We start from the raw sequence: 20,948 nt of genomic DNA on the forward strand, positions 1-20,948 counted from the left end.
TCTTTCCCCATCTGTGATTATTCAGTCTACTGCTGAGCCGAGTGTCCAGCTTAAGGTTCAGGGCGATACTTCCACCACAGAGACAACTAGGTTGCCTATGGTACGAAGTAGTCTTATTGCTGCTCAGAAGGAGGACGTTACTTTAGCAAAGTGTTTTGCTGCGGCTCTTGCTCCAGAGAACGCTAAAAATAAAGAAACTGATTATTTTATGGAAAATGATCTACTGATGCGGAGATGGAAATCTCGCGCTGATTTTGATAATGAGTGGAGTAATGTTTTTCAGATTGTTGTGCCTACACAGTACAGACAGTCCGTGTTATCTCTGGCTCATGAACATCTCTGGTCTGGTCATCTAGGTGTTACGAAAACCTATGACCGAGTGTTGCGACAATTCTTCTGGCCAGGTTTAAAGCGAGATGTGTCTTCGTTTTGCCGTACGTGCCACGTATGTCAGATCACGGGGAAGCCTAATCAGGTTATCAAGCCTGCACCTCTTCACCCGATCCCGGCTATAGGGGAACCGTTTGAGCACGTGTTGGTTGATTGTGTTTGTCCTCTGCCAAAAACGAAATCCGGTAACCAGTTCCTGTTAACAATCATGTGTGTAGCTACCCGGTATCCAGAGGCTATCCCTCTTAGGAGTATAACAGCTCAGTCAGTAGTAAGGGCCCTGATCAAGTTCTTTTCTACTTTCGGCCTTCCTAAGATCGTGCAAACCGATCAAGGTACCAACTTCCTTTCGGGTATTTTTGAACAGGTGTTAACATCCCTCTCGATATCACATCGGATCTCGAGTGCTTATCACCCTGAGTCGCAGGGGGCACTCGAAAGATGGCATCAGACGTTTAAGTCAGTGTTGCGCAAATATATCATGGAGAGCGGTAGGGAATGGGATGAAGGCGTCCCTTTGGCTCTATTTGCCGTTAGGGAAATAGTGCAAGAGTCACTAGGTTTTAGTCCAGCAGAGCTGGTATTTGGTCACACCGGGTGTTAAAGGATCAGCTAACAGACAAGAGTTTGTCCACCCAGCGAAACGTGCTGACCTACTCTGCCTTATCTCAGAGTTCCCCTGTCTGTTTGGAGTTGTGCCTACCCGCACTACGGTGTTAGAGCACGACATAGAGGTGGGTGAGTCCCGGCCTATTAAACAGCACCCATACAGGGTAAATACACATAAGAGAGCTTTGATGAGAAAAGAGGTTGACTATTTACTTGAACATAATTTAGCTCAGCCCAATTCCAGTCCATGGAGTTCTCCGTGCTTATTGATTCCAAAGCCTGACGCTACTGTCAGATTCTGTACAGATTATCGAAAGGTAAATCATGTTACTGTACCTGACTCGTTTCCTATGCCCAGAGTAGATGATTGCGTGGATACCATAGGGTCAGCTCGATATGTCACAAAGTTAGATCTATTGAAAGGTTATTGGCAAGTTCCCCTTTCACCACGTGCTTCTGCTATCAGTGCTTTTGTGACTCCTGACAATTTTTTACAATATTCCGTGATGGCTTTCGGAATGAGAAACGCTCCGGCCACTTTCCAAAGGTTGGTGAATATTGTGTTTAGTGGTGTACCTGACTGTACTGCATATTTGGATGATGTGGTAATACACTCATCAGAGTGGACTGCTCATGTGGACTCGCTAAGAACTGTGTTTCAGTAACTGGCTGATGCATCCCTGACACTGAACCTGGCAAAGTGTGAGTTTGGGAAGGCAACTGTGACCTTGGGTAAACAGGTGGGCGGAGGCCAAGTGCGTCCCCTGGAGGCCAAAATCGCAGCAATCACGTCTTTCCCAGTGCCCACCACTCGGCGGGAGTTGCGCCGATTCCTCGGAATGACTGGTTACAACCGAGGGTTCTGTAGGAACTTCTCTTCTGTTGCAGCCCCAATGACTGACTTGATCAGTCCATTGGTGAAGTTTGTCTGGTCAGATAGGTGTCAAACTGCCTTTGAGTGTTGTAAAGCACTCTTGTGTAATGCACCAGTACTCAGTGCTCCTGATTTTAGTAAACCGTTTTCCATGGAAGTCGATGCGAGCGGTATTGGTGCAGGTGCAGTTTTAACTCAGATGGATTCTGAGGGTTTGGTCCACCATGTAGGATTCTTTTCGAAGAAGTTTAATGGTAGCCAAATGCACTACTCTACCATAGAGCAGGAGACGTTGGCTTTGCTGCTTGCACTTCAATTTTTTGAGGTGTATGTTGGGTCTAGTGCGGAGCCTGTGGTGATTTACACAGACCACAATCCGCTAGTGTTTCTGCATCGCATGCACAACCACAACCAACGACTAATGCGTTGGTCTTTGTTTATTGAGAATTACAACCTGGTGATCCACCACAAAAAGGACACCGAGAATGTGTTTGCAGACACTCTGTCGCGCGTGTAAATATTGTTGGTCAGTAGTCCTCAAAACCTCTCTGGGGGCAATTGATATTGATTTTGGGTTTACGGGATGGTTTAAGGTATCGTCAGCCCTGGGCTGACTCTTTATGGGGGGGGGGGAGTGTTACGGACAGTGTTCTGTATGTCCTGTATGTATACATGTGTTGTGTTCTGTCTTGTGTTGTTGTTTTGTTCCCACATCCTTATAGACTGGTGATGCCTCCAGTGACTGGAAGGGGGAGCTCTCGGGCAGGACGTGCCAGTGAAGTGGCCAGAAGAAGAAGCATCATGGCCGCTCATCTCACCTGCATCCAATTTTCCAATCACCCCACCTGTTACAGATCTCTCGTCAACCCTTCCCCTTTAAATAGTCCTGTGTTTGTTTTGTTGGCGAGAGGAGGCTTTTGTGGTGAGCTGTGTCAGAGCGCTGATTGTTTTGTTTGGTCCTGATGTTTGCTGGTGTCTTGAGTTTTTACCAGTAGTTGTTTAAGTTGTGGCAGCCTACCTTTGTTTTGTATTTGTCTTTGGTAACTTTGTTTGTTGTGCGCACAGGGACTAAAAGGACAGGTAAGATACTCCGGGGTCTACATATCACACGCACGTAGGTTTACTGCTTGTTAATACCTCAGGTTAGAGTGAACACCACCCGCTGTACTTTTGGGTGCTAAGCACCTGTAAAGGAGGGGGGGGAATTTCTTTGTGTTCTTTTTCTTTGGTGCCACTGTTAGTCCTTGTTGATCCCTGTGTTGCTTTGTCTAAATAAATACTGTCTTTGTCTTATATCTGGTCTTGTCTTGTGTGATTGCACCCTCACTTCTTCAAACCTGCTGCATTTATGTTACGTCCTGCTACGAGCCACCAGGGGGCGTAACACTCGGTTTTAGGGTTAAAGCTCAAGATAGATTTAAGTTGTGGTTAGGCATTTAGTTGAGCGGAGCAAGGTAAGTGTTAAGGTCTAAGAAATGCATTACATCAATAACATAATGGAGTAAAACATGTGGTTCAGATTTGGGCATAGTCTATAAATAGTCTTACAGGAGTAAGATATTACTCCTGTTGTGAGGACCTTAATCTCTTTACACACATCACAGGGACTTATCGTCCTTATGGGAACGGTTAAACTAACCCTGAAGTTAGGCTAAATCTCCTGGGTACGAATGTCCTCTAAAGCCAAGGAGACATGACTGTATGAGTGTGTGATGTGTGAGTGTGCATGCACACGTGACTCACCTCCCATGAGGAATAGGAGACCAGCCACGTACTGCATGAGGCCTCGGTCCCAGCAGCAGCCAAGCACGCCAACGATCCAACCGAACAGGATAATGGCCACCGCCATGCCCATGAAACCTGCTGTCATTCGCCGCAGGTCTGGGGGAGACAACATGGGAGAGGAGCAAAATAAGTATAACACTTTAACACAGACCTGAACAGGACGTTTTGAGGAGAGCGAACATGCAGACACGTGTTCATTCTGTCAGAAGAGATCTATAATTGTGATAGATATCCATGGGAGGAGGAGGAGAACCCAACACTCTCGTAAGACCAGTACTGACATTACCAGACACACTGGGCAAGATCTAATGAAAGCTGTACAGATGATCCATTTTGACATGGTGGTTTAACATATCAAAACTGGGTCTTCCCTGTAAGTGAGGAAAAGCCTGTCTGTTGACAAGTTTTAGTCTCGAATGATGTCACAGCAACAGTGAGTCAATTTTAAGCTGCAGACTGTCTCACAAATTAAACACCTGATGTCAAAATTTTTACTCTAACCTGACACAGCAGACGGTGCCGACCTGATTCTGCCTCCACCTTAGAACGCATTATGGCATGTGTAAGTGTGGCATTATGATTTAACATACACACTTTAAAGCTGCATTAAAAGTTTTTAAGTCTTTACAAGTGTTTTCTTCAGGTGAGCATTAAGGAAACACTCCCATTGCTAATGTGATGACGATCTGAGACCTGACCCAGAAGACAGGCTAGTTCAGTGTAATCAGAAACGGCTAATTTCAAAGTGCATGTCTGCAGTCTATATAAGCTACTGTTGTATTCAATTTACTCTTGGTGTCATGGAGTTGTTACAGAAAGGCAGTTTTTACAAAAAACTACTGATTATCATGCAATTGTGTGGAGGAATGGATCCTGACCCAAGGCAGAACCCATCACTTTTGGCGCTGATTTTCATTTTCTCTTTCTATAACATTGCGAGATTGGAGACGTCTTCAGTTATGTTCTATGTACTTGATTCATATGTATATCACGAGCAGGTTATGCCGTATTAAAATATTCCAGACCTAAACATTACACTGGATTCTTGTTATATCAAGTTGCCACAAACTCCTAATAGGAAAACAAATTATTCCTGAAATGCTGTAGTTCTGCATGACTTGGTATTAAGTCATGTTTGATGCTTTCTTTTGTGATCACCTGAAACTAAGGATCATTCTCTGCTCCTTAAAATAAACCATTTATATCTACATCAGAAGCGGGTTCTTTTCCACAGACCTGCCATGTTCCTACGGTAGCTCAGAATGGACAAACCAAACACTGGTTCTAGAGTTGGCCTTTCACATATCAACGTCACCTGAAGGCCTTTGTAGGTTCTACTATGCTTGGAAGGGAAAGGTGAGGTGAGAGATTTAGTCCTATCAAGGTTTATATATATAGGACACATTTAATATTCCCACTTAAATAGTGTATTGACTGGCTGCAACAATATTCAAAAACATTTACAAGGAATTGAATGACGTCAGTATTTCAGCCGCTACTATAATGCAATTGTACATATATTGGCTTCAGAAACTTCCCACCACTTTATTTTCACAAACTTTTATGGTAGATTTATTTTGAAAAAGTGAATTGTCCATTTGACTGCAACAGTTTTATGAAAATATACTGAAATAATAAACTAAAATCTCTCATTTACAAATGTGTTCAAACCTCTTTAGAAGCTGTATTAGCAGTAACTCCAGCTTCATATTTAGGAGTTTATCCTGATCCTCTCAAGCTCCCTCAGATTGGATTGGGAACTGTCATCTTCAGTCTCTCCACAGATGCTATACAGGATTTAATTCTGGGCTTTTGCCGGGTCGGTCTCAATGCTTTTCCTGATTTGTCTTGGCTGTTGGATGCAGGCGACTGTCGTGCTGAGAAGTGAACCATTGTCTGAGCCTAAGGTTAAATGCAGACTACACCTCAGATTTTACTAGACTCTGTGTTTCTGTTGAAATGATACTCAGGTTTAACATCTCTGCAGAGGATTATGGAGTTCTCTCAGTGTGAACGTTGGATTGTTGGTCACCTCCCTGACCAAGATCGCTTACATACTGCTACTCACAGCAGTATGAACAGTGGGAAATTATTTACACATGCATGTACCTCTCTTATTTATGTCAATTCAGTTTCCAGTCAAGTTCTAGACACTTTCCAATAGTTACCAGGCAAAGGCTCATAATACTTAGATTTCACAGTGTATGTGTTTTAATACAATTACATAAATTACTAATAATGATACGTTTATATTGTGTATTTTTGGTTGTAGATGGATGGTAGAATAAAAATGATAAACATTTTAAATCAAAGTGAAGGAGTATGAAGACTTTCTGAAGCCACTGCATATTAACTTTATAGTTATATATAGTTACTTTACCTGTTGCATTTGAATAGGTCAATTCCACTGATGATGACCAGAGGATGACGGTGATATTATCATTAAAAACATGAGAACAGAAACATCCAGAATACTGCTAAATGAAATGTTGAATATAAGGTTGCGACTTTGTGTGGACCATGATGTTTGCACAGTGAATCGTCTTTTAATGAATTCCTTGGGATAAAAACACAGACTGCAGTTACTGAATGTAGCACCTTTTTACCTAATCGGTTTACAGAGCACTTTGCAGTTCCTGCCTCTCATTCACTTGCATCAGTGCCCGTGGAGCTGCCATGCTAAGTGCTTGGGTTTGAATTGAGACAAATAATTTGATTTGTCTCACAACCTGTGTCCAATACACCGCAACACAGCAGGCATCTACATTATCTACATTAGCACTGTCACATTAAGAGGGACTGGAACCTATCAAAGACACCAGATATGGTGGGGTTGCATAATCAGAAAAACGCAAAAATAAACCTAAAACTATCCTGAACACATGAACATAAAATCCACAATGACCAGGTCAGATCATTAGAATAAAATAACGACTTAAACAGCTTAATTTAACTTGGACAAGTCCCATGAGCCTTTGCATCTTACTGTCCAATCAGAGCAACCAGCTATCCGATGGTTACGGTATCCAAAGACACCTTGGTACGTGGTCAGGAGGAGCTGGGCATTGAATCACCTTGTAATCAGTGGACAACCTGTTCTACCACCTGAGCAACAGCCAGATAATAATTAAAGGAATGCAGCATGAGCTTTACGAAGAGCACTTGAGCTGATTTTATGAGGTGATCTTGAGTGCATCTCTAAATCTTTTATACAGCGCAGCTTTGTAAATGTGGTCCATTGTGCAGAGCCGGTGGCGCTGTGGCGGCGAGTGGAGAGAAGAAACCGGGAGTGTGGATAAGGTCAGGCTCTCCCACAAGGACAGCAGTGTGCTCGGCAGGAGAGTAATGACAGTGACAGTGATTAGCTGCGGAGAGCGGCTGAAATATGAGGAGGACTTGGGGAGGAAGATGAAGAGCTCCAAGCGAAGCCCCCCTTCCTCGAGTAGATTAGAATGTCATGGGTGAGATGACTCTGCCAGGGGGTGGATGGGAAGGAGGGGAAGGGGGCCGGGGGGCTGGCACAAGGCCCGGGTGGAGGACACCATGCGGCGGAGCGAGAAAGGTCAAAACATTTGGCCCGGGAGCAAAAAGGAAGAGCAACAAACACCAAACCAACGCTTGTGTAGTTCCTTCATCTGTAAACACGTTCACACGCCGCCTCCACTGTAATGGACGTCAATTATTATTGGCCCCAGTGCGTGAAATCGTCCTCAACCAATCAAGACATGTCATAACAACCAGCGGGACGGTGTAAAAAACATTTTGACCTTTTCAAAATGAAATTGCAAAATTGATATCGACAGTTTAATTGCAAAATTGTATAATATGCAAAACACACAAAGTCTTGAGTAGCACATATAGATGTCTTTTGATAATAGTTTATGAACTTAGCAGGAAGCTTTTAAGTCATAAAACATTTTCTAACACATTTAAAAGCCTATTGAATGAGTTCCATCATATATCACTAGAGAGCGTAGATTATTGAGTTTCTCGTAAATAATAAGCTTTTAAACGGTAAAGTCTCGTATTTTGAGGGATGAAGATTTAAACAGTCTGCATTACGCCTGCAGACAGCCCATACTATAATTAACTATATATTTAAAGCTGCATTATTTCATTTCCTGAGCATTTGGGTCCTGTTAGGACGAGCAGCACGCACAACACGGACATATTATTTTGGTTCATTGAGTGACCCCTTTTACTTTATCGATTGATAATATATAAACGTTAAGTGGAGCTGCTTTAATGTCAAAGGTAATGATGTGCAGATATAACTTCAGTGCTCTATCTGTACTTACACTATGTATCATATCTGCGCTGTGGGACATGAGAACTCTGAGTGACTGTGAAGTTAAATGCAAATATAGAGGATGAACAGCTAAAATGACTTCTTTTAAATCTAAAATAACAAAATATGTAAAAGCAATATCCTGTTTGTCCTGGATATTAATTGGTATTCCCACTTGTTTATAGTACTGCATGTGTTTTATACCACGCTGCCAAATTTTACCATGGCTAGCAGCCAGTGCTTAATTTGTAAATCACAAGGTGCTGGAACGCAAAGTACATATTACAGCGCAGGGGTGACGAGACGGGCACAGGTCCCGGAACGCATACATACATACATACATACATACAAACATGCAAATGCCCACTGACAATGCTGTGGGACTTACAAGCCTTAATTTCAATTAATATCCATGGTATACATTTTATGACAATAATTTACAATTATTTTAGGCTATACAGAACAGGCAAATGCCCACATCAACACAGGTGGGACTTACAGTCAGCAATTCATTTCTCAACATAGATCTAACTTGTAAAACATAAAAAATAAAAGTTCAAAGCTTACAATAAATCACATAAATCTTCCATTATTATTATTTAAAGATTGGCACGGCGGCCTATTAATAGACAGTATGCTCATCATATTTAGTCCAAAACACCCCACATCACGACCATGTCCGGATTCTCCTCCTCCCTGTTTCGGGTTTTACTGCGTGTGTCTGTGGCAGTTCTGTGTCCTTTGGCCACCCACGACCTCATGTATGGGACTGGATTGAATTTAGCCAGGGGGGGTCCAACAAGATTTAGGAAGAGTAAAGATGATATGGTGGATGTGAGCAGAGAGGTACGGTTGGGAGTGAAAATTAAGTTCATTTGCGAAAATCCGCGCTCACATTCAGCACTCGCAATAGGAATGCTGTTGACAGCAACAAGTCACTCCATCAGTTCATCGGGGATGTCTTTTCCTCCGAGTCTCTGTGTTTTCTGTAGGCCCGTATGACTGCGGGCGGGTTGGTAATGTTAAAGCGCTGGCACAGCGACTCAACCTCAGTCTCTCCATACAGCGCACCTGCGTCCTCGGGTCAGTACTGTGCGTAAAGCACCTTCAGCTCCTCAATTAACTTGTTGCCCAAGTTGCAAACACAAAAATCAAATGAGAGATTTCTTACAAAACGTCACATCAGCGGCAGTGTGTCTTTAGCCGCCGCCGCCACCCCCTGCCCTGGACGATGTAGTGAACCTCGTCCGCGGCGGACCTCTTGTCAGGGGGGCGGGGGCGTGGCGGCGCCGGCCCACACAGCATTCGCGATCGACGTATTGGCCACTTGTAAGAAATCACTTTTTTTTTTGGCGTGACAAATTGGATGTGTGTCACACGCCGAAAGCGTGAGAGTTGTCAGCTCTGTGTGTGACGTGTTGAACAGAGACTACCTGCTGCGAGCATGAAAAGGACAGAAGACTGTCATCCTCTCTGCCTGAACATTAGTGGAGAAATGATGGGGGGGAAGTGACGGTTTGACATTCAAATCACAGTTGAAGAGGAAGGTGTGGATGTAAAACAGAAGGTTACGTGAGGACATTTACCTTTACTGCAATCCAAGGTCTATCTTTAACGGATATCTTAATTTTTCACGGTAACGGTTTGTACTATGAAACAAAAATTATTTAATCCAAATTTAAATAATGTCCATATGTGAGAATATTATTTAAATGGATATATAGATGTAATTAACTTGATGAGCAGAACTTTCCATCTTAATCATCTTTGACTCTGTCTTCATCATAACTCTGAGATCTGGGGTTCAACTCGGGCGTTTTATGGTTGCTTCTTGCTTTGGTGTCGGTGAGACAGTGGCACTTACAGTAGCACCACTTGGAAACACTAGGGGGGAGGTTGAACACTTTTCTGTTTCCACTTTAAAGAGGACACTTAATCCATGTCTAGTGTTCAGTGAAATGGAAGGAGATCGAGGAGTATGAGTCATAGCAACATAAAGGCAAAGAAAAAGATCACCGGAAAAGATGTCTGACATGCCTCCGGTTTCAAAATGATGCTGGAGCAGTCTACCTTTAGCTCAATGAGGTGTGTGGGTGGTGGATATGAATGTAAACTGTCCTGAAGCTAAAACAAGCTGTTATTAGTGTTATTATCATTATTTAAACACAATGTTAAATGGGGGAACTTTTAAACACAATTGAGTATTCATGCTCTGATCCACATACTAGACTGATTACTGATACCTTTCCTCTTACCCAACACTCAGACCAAAACCTCATCTCTGCACATAAGTGATAATCTAACAAGCAGACAGCCTTGAGATTTTCTGAGCACATTCACACTTCCCAGAGGTTGAAGTTTTCACATTGTTTTTTATTCTTTCATTCAACCTTCACTTTTACACAGAGGTTGAATGAGAGTTAGGGATTAAGATAAAAAAGCTATTGCTTCCATGATTTAATAAGAGAAGGCCAAAGGCTATGGCCAACACTGATGTAGGTCAGGGTTAGTTGCTGCCCTACTTTGAGGGATATTTGCCCCCTCGCTCTGCACCCCGACAGTCGTTCTGTCAGCTCAGATCAGCGCTCAGTATGAGCCTGGACCCTGCAGGTCATTGTGGGTCTCCACACGTTAAAGCGCTGCCAAGAACAAATATGGAGTAGAACCCCTCTGGGTGTACAATTGAAGAATTGGCCCCTGGCGGAAGATGTCCCGTGATTCCACGGCGTTGCCACCCCTCTCCTGCATGTGCTGAAACACATATACAACCCCATCCTGCCAGGGTAAAGAGACAGACTCTGTAGCAGTTCAAGAGTTCATAAGAATAACATAACACATTACATCACAGAACAATAAACTTAAATTGAACTCAAAATGTTTTTTAGTCTCAATTATCTCCGATATCCTCCTCTGGAACCACATTTAAAACGTTGGGACCCTTGGAGCAGCATTATTGAAGCATTTCATGTTTTTTCTCTGTAGTTTTTTTTTACGTTTGAAGACCTGATCCCCAGTTAATTCGTTGTATTGGATTTAGCTGCAAAGTTGTCCGAAAACTGACTCAAACCCTTCACCCACCCCTCCATTGTCATAGTGGTGAGGAGAAAATGAGTGAACTTTCATTTTTCGGTGAACTGTCCCTTTAAGAAGGAAATTCCTGTAGTTCCTCCAGCTAATAATAGGAGTCAGCTCTTTGCCTCTGGCCCACAACTGGCCTGTTCCACTTGGCGAGCGGTCTGTGTATGACCTGTGAGTGGCCTTCTCCCTGCCGGTGGAGACTTTTTTCATTTTTCTTTCTTTGCTCCGTTACCACCTGAATTCTGCTGGCAGCAGCTAAATGTGCCCAGTTCCCTTTGAGGCCCGTCCTGAGGTTTCCTCATTGTCCTCACCATAACACACTTCTGGCTCTGAAGCTACAGTGCTGCTCAGACAGACGGAAACTCTATTGCAGAGGCCTGGGAAAAAAAAAAACTCCTCCACTACATCTTACAATTTCAAATGTGCTGTCCTTGTGCCTCCTGCTACAGGCATGAAGCCCAAAATTGCCAGCACCACGTTCCAGGCCCCCGTGCAGATCTGACACCGAGCCAAAGACTTAGCCACAAGGACCTTTGGCTGAAAGGAAGACCAAATTGAGGGGAGGGGATCGGAGAGGTGAGACACTTGGAACTCGAGGAGATATGATGAGCTGTCACCTGATAATCCACCTGAGGTGCCCTCTCATTTCTGCTCCACTGCTCCAAATGTCAACCTGTTTGTCCCCTCAGTTGTAATTTGTCAAATCTCCTGCAGCTGTCAGTCCATAGTCTGTTTGTGTTGTTCTGCAGTTGTGCAGAATCTCTGACAGGATTGGAGTGTGCAATAATAGACTTGTGCAGTATGGCCAAATATTTAATTTTCAATTTTTCATATACAAATACTAGTTTAAATTTTGTATCATGCATTTTAGTTCCATGTTGCATAATTGTGATATAGTCACGGTTTGTGTTGAATTATGTCTTTGCCGTTTCGTCATCATCTTGTCTCCATCAGCAAAATGAACACTATTCCATTAATGAGTGCATGAAATGATAATAACCATGTTTAATAAGGAGAAAAAGCCTTTTTACTCTAATTCTGTATATTGAGTATTATCCGTCCAATGCACTACCACTGCAGCCGTTGCATCACTAACAGTACATGAATGGAAAGATGGATGTTTAGTCTGGCTGGTGAATTCAAACTCAGTTCCCACAGCATGTCGCCTGGCAGCTGACTCGGATTCAACGGCCGGACTGCTGCATCTGCACCGAGTCGAGCTCCTGTTTGTGGGTGACTGGGCCTGGTCACGTTTGATGCAGATATCTCGCTAAGATATTCTGTTGATGCACAGTTTGATGCACGTCCGCGGCTGTCGTCCAGACCTCTCCGTCCTTGGTAGGATACATCTCAGCCGTCAGGATTCAGACAGGGCACAAGGCCTGTGTGTCGGCCGGAGCTGGGAGCTGTCAGACGTCATGTGTGCCCCTGCATTCAACTACACTTCACCTCCTCTGCAAGTTTTGAGAAGCATGAGTGACGGCTGTACCCTGAGTTACTCTGCGTGTTGTACTAGTATCCGGGGAAATACTGGGGAAGGAGAGCAGTGAGCATCATTAACTTTTCTGGCTGGCAACTGAATTAGCTCACTGCTGATGTGACAACACAGTCACTTGTGAATTTAAAAAAAAATTGTATGATCATTTTCTCACTCTACCGATCTTATTAGCATTTTGTATACATCATATTTTGTAAAGCTAAGAATACCGAGACCTGAAAACATAAAAATTTGAAATAATAGTCTTGTTTCATTTGCAGCCAGATTATTTTCTATAGATTGTACGAGATTGTGAGCGGAGCTGCATTAAGCTGTGAGGAGAAACCTGGGGAGCATTTAGTGTCCAGGCATGTCCTCAATTAGAGACCCTGCAGTCCTTTTTACGAAGCGGCTGCTCCCTGCAGGCGCCGGCGATGTGAGCCGGCTAACTGAGTGAGAAACAAGCCTTCATGAAATGCTCCCTTCAGAGTGAAAACCTTAAGCTTCAAAACGGAGCCTAATTGCTCCTGCACACCTCGGAGGGAGGTTGACATTCAGTATAATCAGCTTGATGCATTTCGATTGCTACCTTTCGTAGACTTACCCCCTGCTGGGTTGTCTCAGTGGTGATGCGGGCTTGTACACAGAACTGACTTTATGAGCACATTACCCAAGCAGTGTATTTGGGCTCAGTATCAACCGGATGGTATTTGAGATTGCTGCTTGTTAGGCCCACATCCAAACATGACTTCCTCTCAAAGCCACTTACAGTTTTCAGGTGTTTTACGTGGTTGACATCATAGATAAACTGGATAACTAAGCTGTTCAAACCTGGTAATAATATCTGTCCTGGGTGATCCAACCATAAGTTGACAGCTCTGAGAACGTCATGGCATTAGAATGTGTCTCTAGTGATCCCGTATCACTAATGGTTCCAAGGATCTTTCATGTGGCCCAGGACAGATTTGCCTCCACAAAGCAAAATAAAGTGGCCCGATGTTTCCCAGAGCACCTCTTGATATGTACTGAGTTATCGTATCTCACACTCTTCAAGGACTGAACTGCGGCACAGTCGGAAAATGCTTACATCTGCAGGTTCATGCTGAGACCATGTTCATACCCTTAGTTCAAATGCAACTAGACAAATCTGCAGCCTCACAGCAAGCTGCCAACTCCTACTCTCCCCCTCTCACTACTGATTGGCATTCACCTTTATAGCCTCACCTGCTTGGAACCTACCAGCTGTGCTGGTAAGTTTAAGGGGAGCTAAACAGAAAGACAAAGATAAACCACAGTCAAGACAAGACCCAGATGGAGTCTGTGCTACTGCTGACCTCACAATTTAATTTATCTGCAAAAATAAAGCAGACAAATTTAATAGGTTGACTAAAATGTAATTTAATGCGGTAAACTTCAGCCATTCTCTGTCACCTTGAGTCTCCCCAGCCCCTCCTCTCTCAGAGACCTGAACCTACAAACCAGTTGTCACTCTCCCTGATCGACCTGCTGATCTGACCCCATGCACAGACATAACAAAATAAACTATCAACACAAACTCGCTGTAAAATAATACAACACACAACTCAAAACCAGATTATTTACATAATCTTATTGATAGTCAACATTCAAATAATAATAAATTACCAAATGTTATAATACAGGGAGACAGGGCCTAGTGGCAAAGATGGAGAAAGCACCTTTTTTGACACACACACTATATATATTGAAAACCACTCCAAGAGCTTTACACTACAAGTCTCATTCACACGCCGCCTCCAAGCAGAACTTTTTGTTTTACACAGCCACATGTCCCATCTTGCCCAAGGACTGTAGTAAATTGATGACCTGTGCTTTTGTTTGACTACTCAACTACTGGTCTGTAGTAGTCGAGTGTGAGCGTCCCCTTTTCCGGGGGTGGGGTAACAATTGATGTTGAGTTTTTTATTGTAGTGTAGTGCACTTACTTATATTACAGAATATTTAATATAAGCATACGTGAACTGTAGAAAGTAGAAGAAAAACACTTATCAGTTCTTGCACTGTTTAGGCACCAGAACCAATTTAGTAGTATCGATTATAGTATCGGAAAACCCAAACAAAACCCAACCCCAACCATTAGAACCACTTGAATCACACATACACAGGCAGAAAGAAAAGATTGTGCTCTGTGGGCTAAAGCTAAAACCTTGAATCAGGAATTATCATTAAGTTCTTGTTGAGCAGTGAAGGGGTAGGAAAGTACACTAAAGTCTCTGCTAACAGTGACAATTGAGGAACAATCTATGACTCCCTCATGCTTTAAAAGGACGTTACTTTGTGTTTTCTATAAAAATGCTCTGTCTCCATCCCGCTGCTTCACGGCTGCCGTTAATTTTACCACAGATTTCTTCAAATTTTCTGTGTTACTGGCAGTAAAAGACCATTTAATGCTCCTTCAGTGAAACCAGTTGGCATTGTTGCAATAAAGTTGTGGGAGCCGCTGCCATTCTGAGAGGAACATGAAGGGCTGGAATAATGAAATGTTCGGTAGAACAATAAACGTCCAGAGGAAAAGAATGGGCGGAGAACGAAGGGGGGCGGATGATCAGAACAGCCGCCGTCTCCGTCGTCGAATCCTCTTGACTGTTGATGCTGCACTGTGAATGGCTGCGGATAAAAAACGCTCATTTGTTTACTGTATCAGCATAGGACAGGCTTGTGTCTGTCTGCTTTTCTCTGCTGCTTAATAGCTTCCATTGTTCAGCTCCTTGCTGCAATTCCTTTTTAATTATTTTCCCCGCTCCAGGACCAATGGCCCAATGAAACATTATTTCATGAAAGGGAAATGGCTTTTGGTGCCTGTGTTGAAATGTTATTTTCTCCGTCAGAAAGATGGAGAGGGAAAATGTCTCGTCTGGAACGGCTCAAAGGTTGCCTGTTAATCAGCAGTCTGCTGCCTTGGATGCACTGTTCCAATAGGCAGTTCTGTAACTCTGAAGCAAATATTCAGTGAACAGTGAAGTGCTGCAGTGGATCTTTAGTCTGTGGCCTGAGGCAGTTTACTTTTTGGCGGCACCCACATTAGCCTCATCTGCTCCCACTTTGATTATTTATTCAGTGTGTTTACTCGCATTTCTTTTTCGTCCAGTAAGCCCATTTTTTAAATGTCATGTAAACGAGAAATCTGGTGTCCGTGATAGAGGTAGGGGATTAGACAAACCTGTCTCCTTGGGAAGAATTTCTCCGGGAGAACACATACAGGCAACCAGGTGTCTAATCTGCTTTTCATGTATGCATGTGCATGAATAAAGACTGCAGACGGGGGGAAAGTAGCCGAGCAGCTGGATGAAAGGAGTTACACCATGAGATTCAGCTTTGTGTTTGAAATAATTCCATCCAAAGTCTGCCTGAAACTGAGCCTAACACAAAGTAGTCTTGAGAAGTTTGCTCTCTCCACTAAACATTTGACTGCTTGTTAAATTCAGGCACATTCACGCTGTGAGGAAAAGCTCTGCTCTGCCTTTCCTTGCTGTGCCGACAGACTGAGCGGATTATGTATCACTTAAGTTAAAGTAAACAAGCCAAGCTTCTAAAATAAAATCATATTACCGATCTGCTATGTGCATACACATATTTACAATCCATAATTTTTTATTATATCTAGAACCACATTTACACCTGCATTAAAATATGCTTTTTCTTCTTCACAGGTTTGTATTCACCCAGGACGCATCAAGGACAGATTGTGATCTGATCGGTCAATCTACCTCTGGAGGTGGTCAGGGACACATTGTCAATCCACAACCAGCAACTATGTGAGCAGAAATATGGAACAGTGCTCTTTCAAACCAGTAAGGTAGCAGAAGTTAGCAGCCATTGACCAGTAAACACAGGGAGCAGCCCTCATGCAGTTCAAGACGCATGGATGGAGTGAAGACGAGACCAGAGAAAAAGACAGAGAATTAAATAACTAAGTTTCACAGATGGAGCTTCTATCATTTTTTTCAGAGCTCAGTGTGGATACTGGAGACACAAAAATATAAGATGTAAATGTAATCAGGTTAAAATCATATATGTAGTTGTTTCTAGTTTTCTCTTTTTTTATCAGAGTAAACTGATTGAGTTAAATTCTCAAACTTACTATTCCCCCAACATGGCTGCACTGTATCCTGGTGTCCTAGCGTCCAAAGCAATAGTATCTGTTTGTTTTTTCTGCGTTTATTTACTTTCGGAGGCAACAGACAAGACACCGGCTGACATGCAGATGCCTTGATAAATAGTATGACAACCGAGCTAATAACTTCAGTGATGATGATTGTGAGATGTGATTGAAAAGCCTGGAAGAGTCTGTGATTTATAACAGTTATACTAGTCAAATTAATCGCTAACTTGTCGGAACTTGGTGGAAACAAATCAAGTCAGGACACAACAGCAGTCAGTTAGGCTTGAAACCATCAACAGATTGTTTGTAGCAGGTTAGAGCTGTCACCATACTCCCAGCTTATAAAGTATTTAGTAATAATAAAGAAAAAATAGACCAAAATTCGGATAAACCTAGAGAACCATGTCATGGAGACTGGTCTGAGAATATCCTGGTAATATTGAGAGCAGAATGAATGGACTTTCAGCGTCTGACCTCAAGTTCAAGGCTTCAGGCCGGTTTGTCTATGAAAAGCCTTCCACAGTGTGACCTGCTGCAGTGTCAAGGCTCACATGTCGGAGAGTGACCCAGCATTTTTGATTACAGGGTGTTCGTAGAGGAGGGTTTCTGTGAGTTCGCAATTTGTTCGACTTTTGCTACTGTAAGCATGTGGCCCTGTCACAGAGGCTGCCTGCAGCCACAGCTCAAGTTATTGAGCTTAATTTCATTACCCCATGTCAAGTGCCTCTGGGGAGAAAACAATGGAGTGGGAAAATCAAATTAAGCGAGATGACGGGAAGGGTGGAGATGGTGGGTGTGATGGGGATGAGTTGGCATCGAGAGCAGAGTTAATGCCTTTAAACATATGTGCTATTTGCTGAGGAAGCCCTCGCAATGCCCTGTGGCTTGTGTGGCACTGTAGTGAAGCCTCCCTCCCGAGTGGGGGGCCATATGCGTAATTTCATAGAGTGTGAGTCAGCGGCGGTGTGAGTACCCCTGAGGAAGTCAGCCGAGCACATGCAGAGGGAGGGGGTAGACAGAGGGAGGGGATGGGGAATTGCAACTGACAGCCGTCTCCTGGAGAGCAGAATGGACGCTGGAGCGAGGGGAGACAAGATGACACCCTGGGCCGCCAATTGGCCCTGAAGAGGTCAGCAGCTATCAATCACCTCTCTTTGGTGGGCATGTACTGAGCAAAGATGGTGACAGGTTCGCTGGTGTATGGGAGTGTTACTACAGAGGCATTCTTATCAGCTGTCAATGCAAGTCTTTATGACAACAACAGATGGAACCCTGATGGACGTTTGATAAGACTTTTAATTCGCTACAATCATTAAGTGGAAGCCTTGTCAGCAGAACAATAATACAGGAGGTATTGGGTAAGAGATTGCAAAGATCACACATCCAAGAGGTGAACGAGAAGGAATCTTTCTTTTTCTATTCACCAATAGAAAGAAATCCTTGCAACTTAGTGCTATAGGACAGGGGTCATTCAAAATCCAAAGAGGTTATACCCCTCGTGCTCAGTAAATGTCATGAGACAAAGTTGACATTTTGCTGTAAGAATTAGTTGAAAGCTCAGGTCTTTAGAGATACACCTTGACACTGTGGTAGCTACCTTCTATGTTATGAGATACCTTCTCCTTACTTTGGGGATTGCATGGAGGTTGGGGCTAACCCTAGACAGGCTACAACCGAGCTATAACAGAGCTAACACGTAACGACAAACAACCAATCACGCTCACATTTGGCGATTTAGAGTCGACAGTCAACCTATAAGCAGCAGGTCTTTGGACTTTTGGAGGAAGCTGGACGACCTATAGAACCACAGGCAGGCACGGGGAAGAAAACAAGCCAACTTCAAAAAGATTCGGCCTCCCTGCAATGACACAAACCAGGACCAGTACTAAGACCATGTTAACCACTGCAGAGATGTCAGAGCTGTGCATGATTGCAATGATCCAGAGTCCAGATGAACAATTGTCTCTCCCTTTCCATGACGTGCGGCTTTTAATCCTGCTATCGATCGTGGCTGGGAGGAGTGTAAGGACAACATTTTGTACAAACTTGTTCATTTTAAGTAAAACCAAAGTCTCAAGGGCCAGTTAATGGTCTGTCACATCTAGTTTGTCAGATATCCGAGAAGGAGTGAAAGAGCCCGGCCATTAAAGAGACAAGGGATACGTGATTTAATTTGAATACTCGGGTTACCGCTCAGATTTCCAGGCGGTCTCTCCAGGAATATACTCACACTGTGGCTATTTGTTTTTCACATGAAAAGTGGAACAAATAGTACCCGACAGAGAGATGTACAATATTTTACTCCCTCTCCACATGACTGACAAAACACATGGTGAAATAGGTGTGAATGTAAACTAGTAACAGATATGTTTGGGCACAGATAACCCCCAGTCCAACATTGGAAAGGTGGAGGGGGGAGTGGGTGACTGAACCTATTCGTACTGTTCAGATGAAGCAGCAGCCATTGAAAACTTGCTTCTTCCTCAGACCCATCTTCCGACATAAACGCAACACAATGTCCAGAGAATCCGGTCTGGACATTTTTCAGTGTGTTGCGTGTGTAGTTTCAGATAGTAAGATCTGGTTAGAGCATGCAGGAGGCAGGATAGAAACATCATCAACACAACCACTCGCTCACTATAATGATCACCAGAGAGTTTGCAGATTAAAGTCGGTTAAATGTCCAATTCAGAGATTTGTGTTCTACAGCTCCTCAGATTAATGTCTAAATAAGTTAAGGGTTGTAGTGCAGATGTAGATTCTCCATTTTTAAACCAACGATTAGTGATTTCTAGCCGCAGACTTTCTTCCTTTGTCGAGGACGACTTTTCCTTATGTAACTTCATGTTGGAACAAGTGTTTGTCATGCCCTGCTGGTCAACTATTTCAACCACACCTATGACAAAGGTTCTTTCATTTGACGGATGCTCTCACAGGTTCTATTGTTGCTAACGTTGGAGTTCTTGCGATTTTTTGACATTTGGTGACCTGAGAAAAGGCTAAGGCTTCTGGTGTTGACCATTACCTCTTGTCTTCAACCTAACATTTCTCCATGGGCAAATCTGGATCCTCTTCCATGTTGTCTGTATCTACTGGGACACTCTGGTAAGACTTTGCAACTCACAATGATTCACACTTTATTTGCCTGAAAGTTCAGAAAGTTACTCAAAACATTTGCACAAAATGTAATTACATAAATATCCTCTCTGGAGAATGACTCCATACAGTTAGTAAATGTCTTCTCCAGGGATTGTGTGGATATGTTACTTTATATGTTGAAAATGCTTGGAATCACGACGGGACCTCAAGCTAAGTTTTAGCACCTTTAAAGGTTGATAAAAACTGTATGAGGTGGATAATGATTTCTATTCATCAAAGTTAGAAACTACAGTTCATGTCGCAAAGCTTTTGATTATCACAAAACAGGGGAAAAAAACAGATGGCAATGAGAAAAAGGAAATCGTCCAATCTGGTGCCTCAGGAAGCGGTTTCCTTCCCCTGCCAAGCTGTATCACATACTCTGCTGCTAATATGCAAATTATTGTTTTTCTATAAGAAAAAGTCGACACGCTGCAGATGGAGCGGAGATATTGACAGCCAATCACTGAACAGCACCGTTAAAGCATTGGTTTTGTGTGGCGTTTTTCTTAACGACTGTTGTGCTTCCCTTTGATGGGCCAATTCACTGGCACTGCCGATAAAACGGGACTTGGGTGAATCAGCACTTTTCTGAAAGGAGATTTTCTTAATCTTTTCCAGCACTGATGCCAAGTTGTTAAGCAAGTGACACTCAAGCCTGGACCGCGAAAGCTGCTTGAATGAGTCAAAGGCAGAACAGGAGGCAAGAGTGAGGGAGAGGCGGTGAAACCAGTGAAAGGAATTCAAAGAGTGAGAGAGATAGTAAAAGCTCTTAGCCATTAACATCTCTAGTTCTAGACGCTTGGAGCATGTAAATGAGCATGTCGCTCATTTAGAAGGGATGTGCAGGGCTGGGAGCTTAAGCTAGGATAGAAATACAGAGAAGAAATGACAGGAGAGCTCTGGTTAATTTACGTATTCTTACTTTAAAAAACCTGAAGGTATGTTTGTGCAAAAAGGTAAAACTAAATGGAAAATGATTTCAATTTTGATGAATACTCACAATTGGTTTCATCCAAAACACCACGCTCAAACAAGTTCTCACTTTTGTTAGTACTATGCATGGATTGAAATGACAATTCCTCCCTCGTATCAAACTCAGCAGAAATCCCATGATCAGCAATCCCACCATCATAAACATTTCACCATCACAGACACCTGACAGTGA

At 43.1% G+C, this 20,948-nt stretch overlaps 1 protein-coding gene across 1 annotated transcript in view; it reads right to left on the reverse strand.

Moving 5' to 3' along the window:
* Positions 1-20,948, reverse strand: part of tmem178bb (transmembrane protein 178Bb) — a 127,194-nt gene that overhangs the window by 10,878 nt on the left and 95,368 nt on the right. Inside the window, exon 3 of the mRNA XM_061080015.1 lies at positions 3,617-3,754. Within this exon, the coding sequence (XP_060935998.1) occupies positions 3,617-3,754 (138 nt within the window). The remainder of the gene's footprint in view (positions 1-3,616; positions 3,755-20,948) is intronic.

This window comes from Limanda limanda, chromosome 1 (assembly GCF_963576545.1).
Source record: "Limanda limanda chromosome 1, fLimLim1.1, whole genome shotgun sequence".
Lineage (NCBI taxonomy): Eukaryota > Metazoa > Chordata > Actinopteri > Pleuronectiformes > Pleuronectidae > Limanda > Limanda limanda.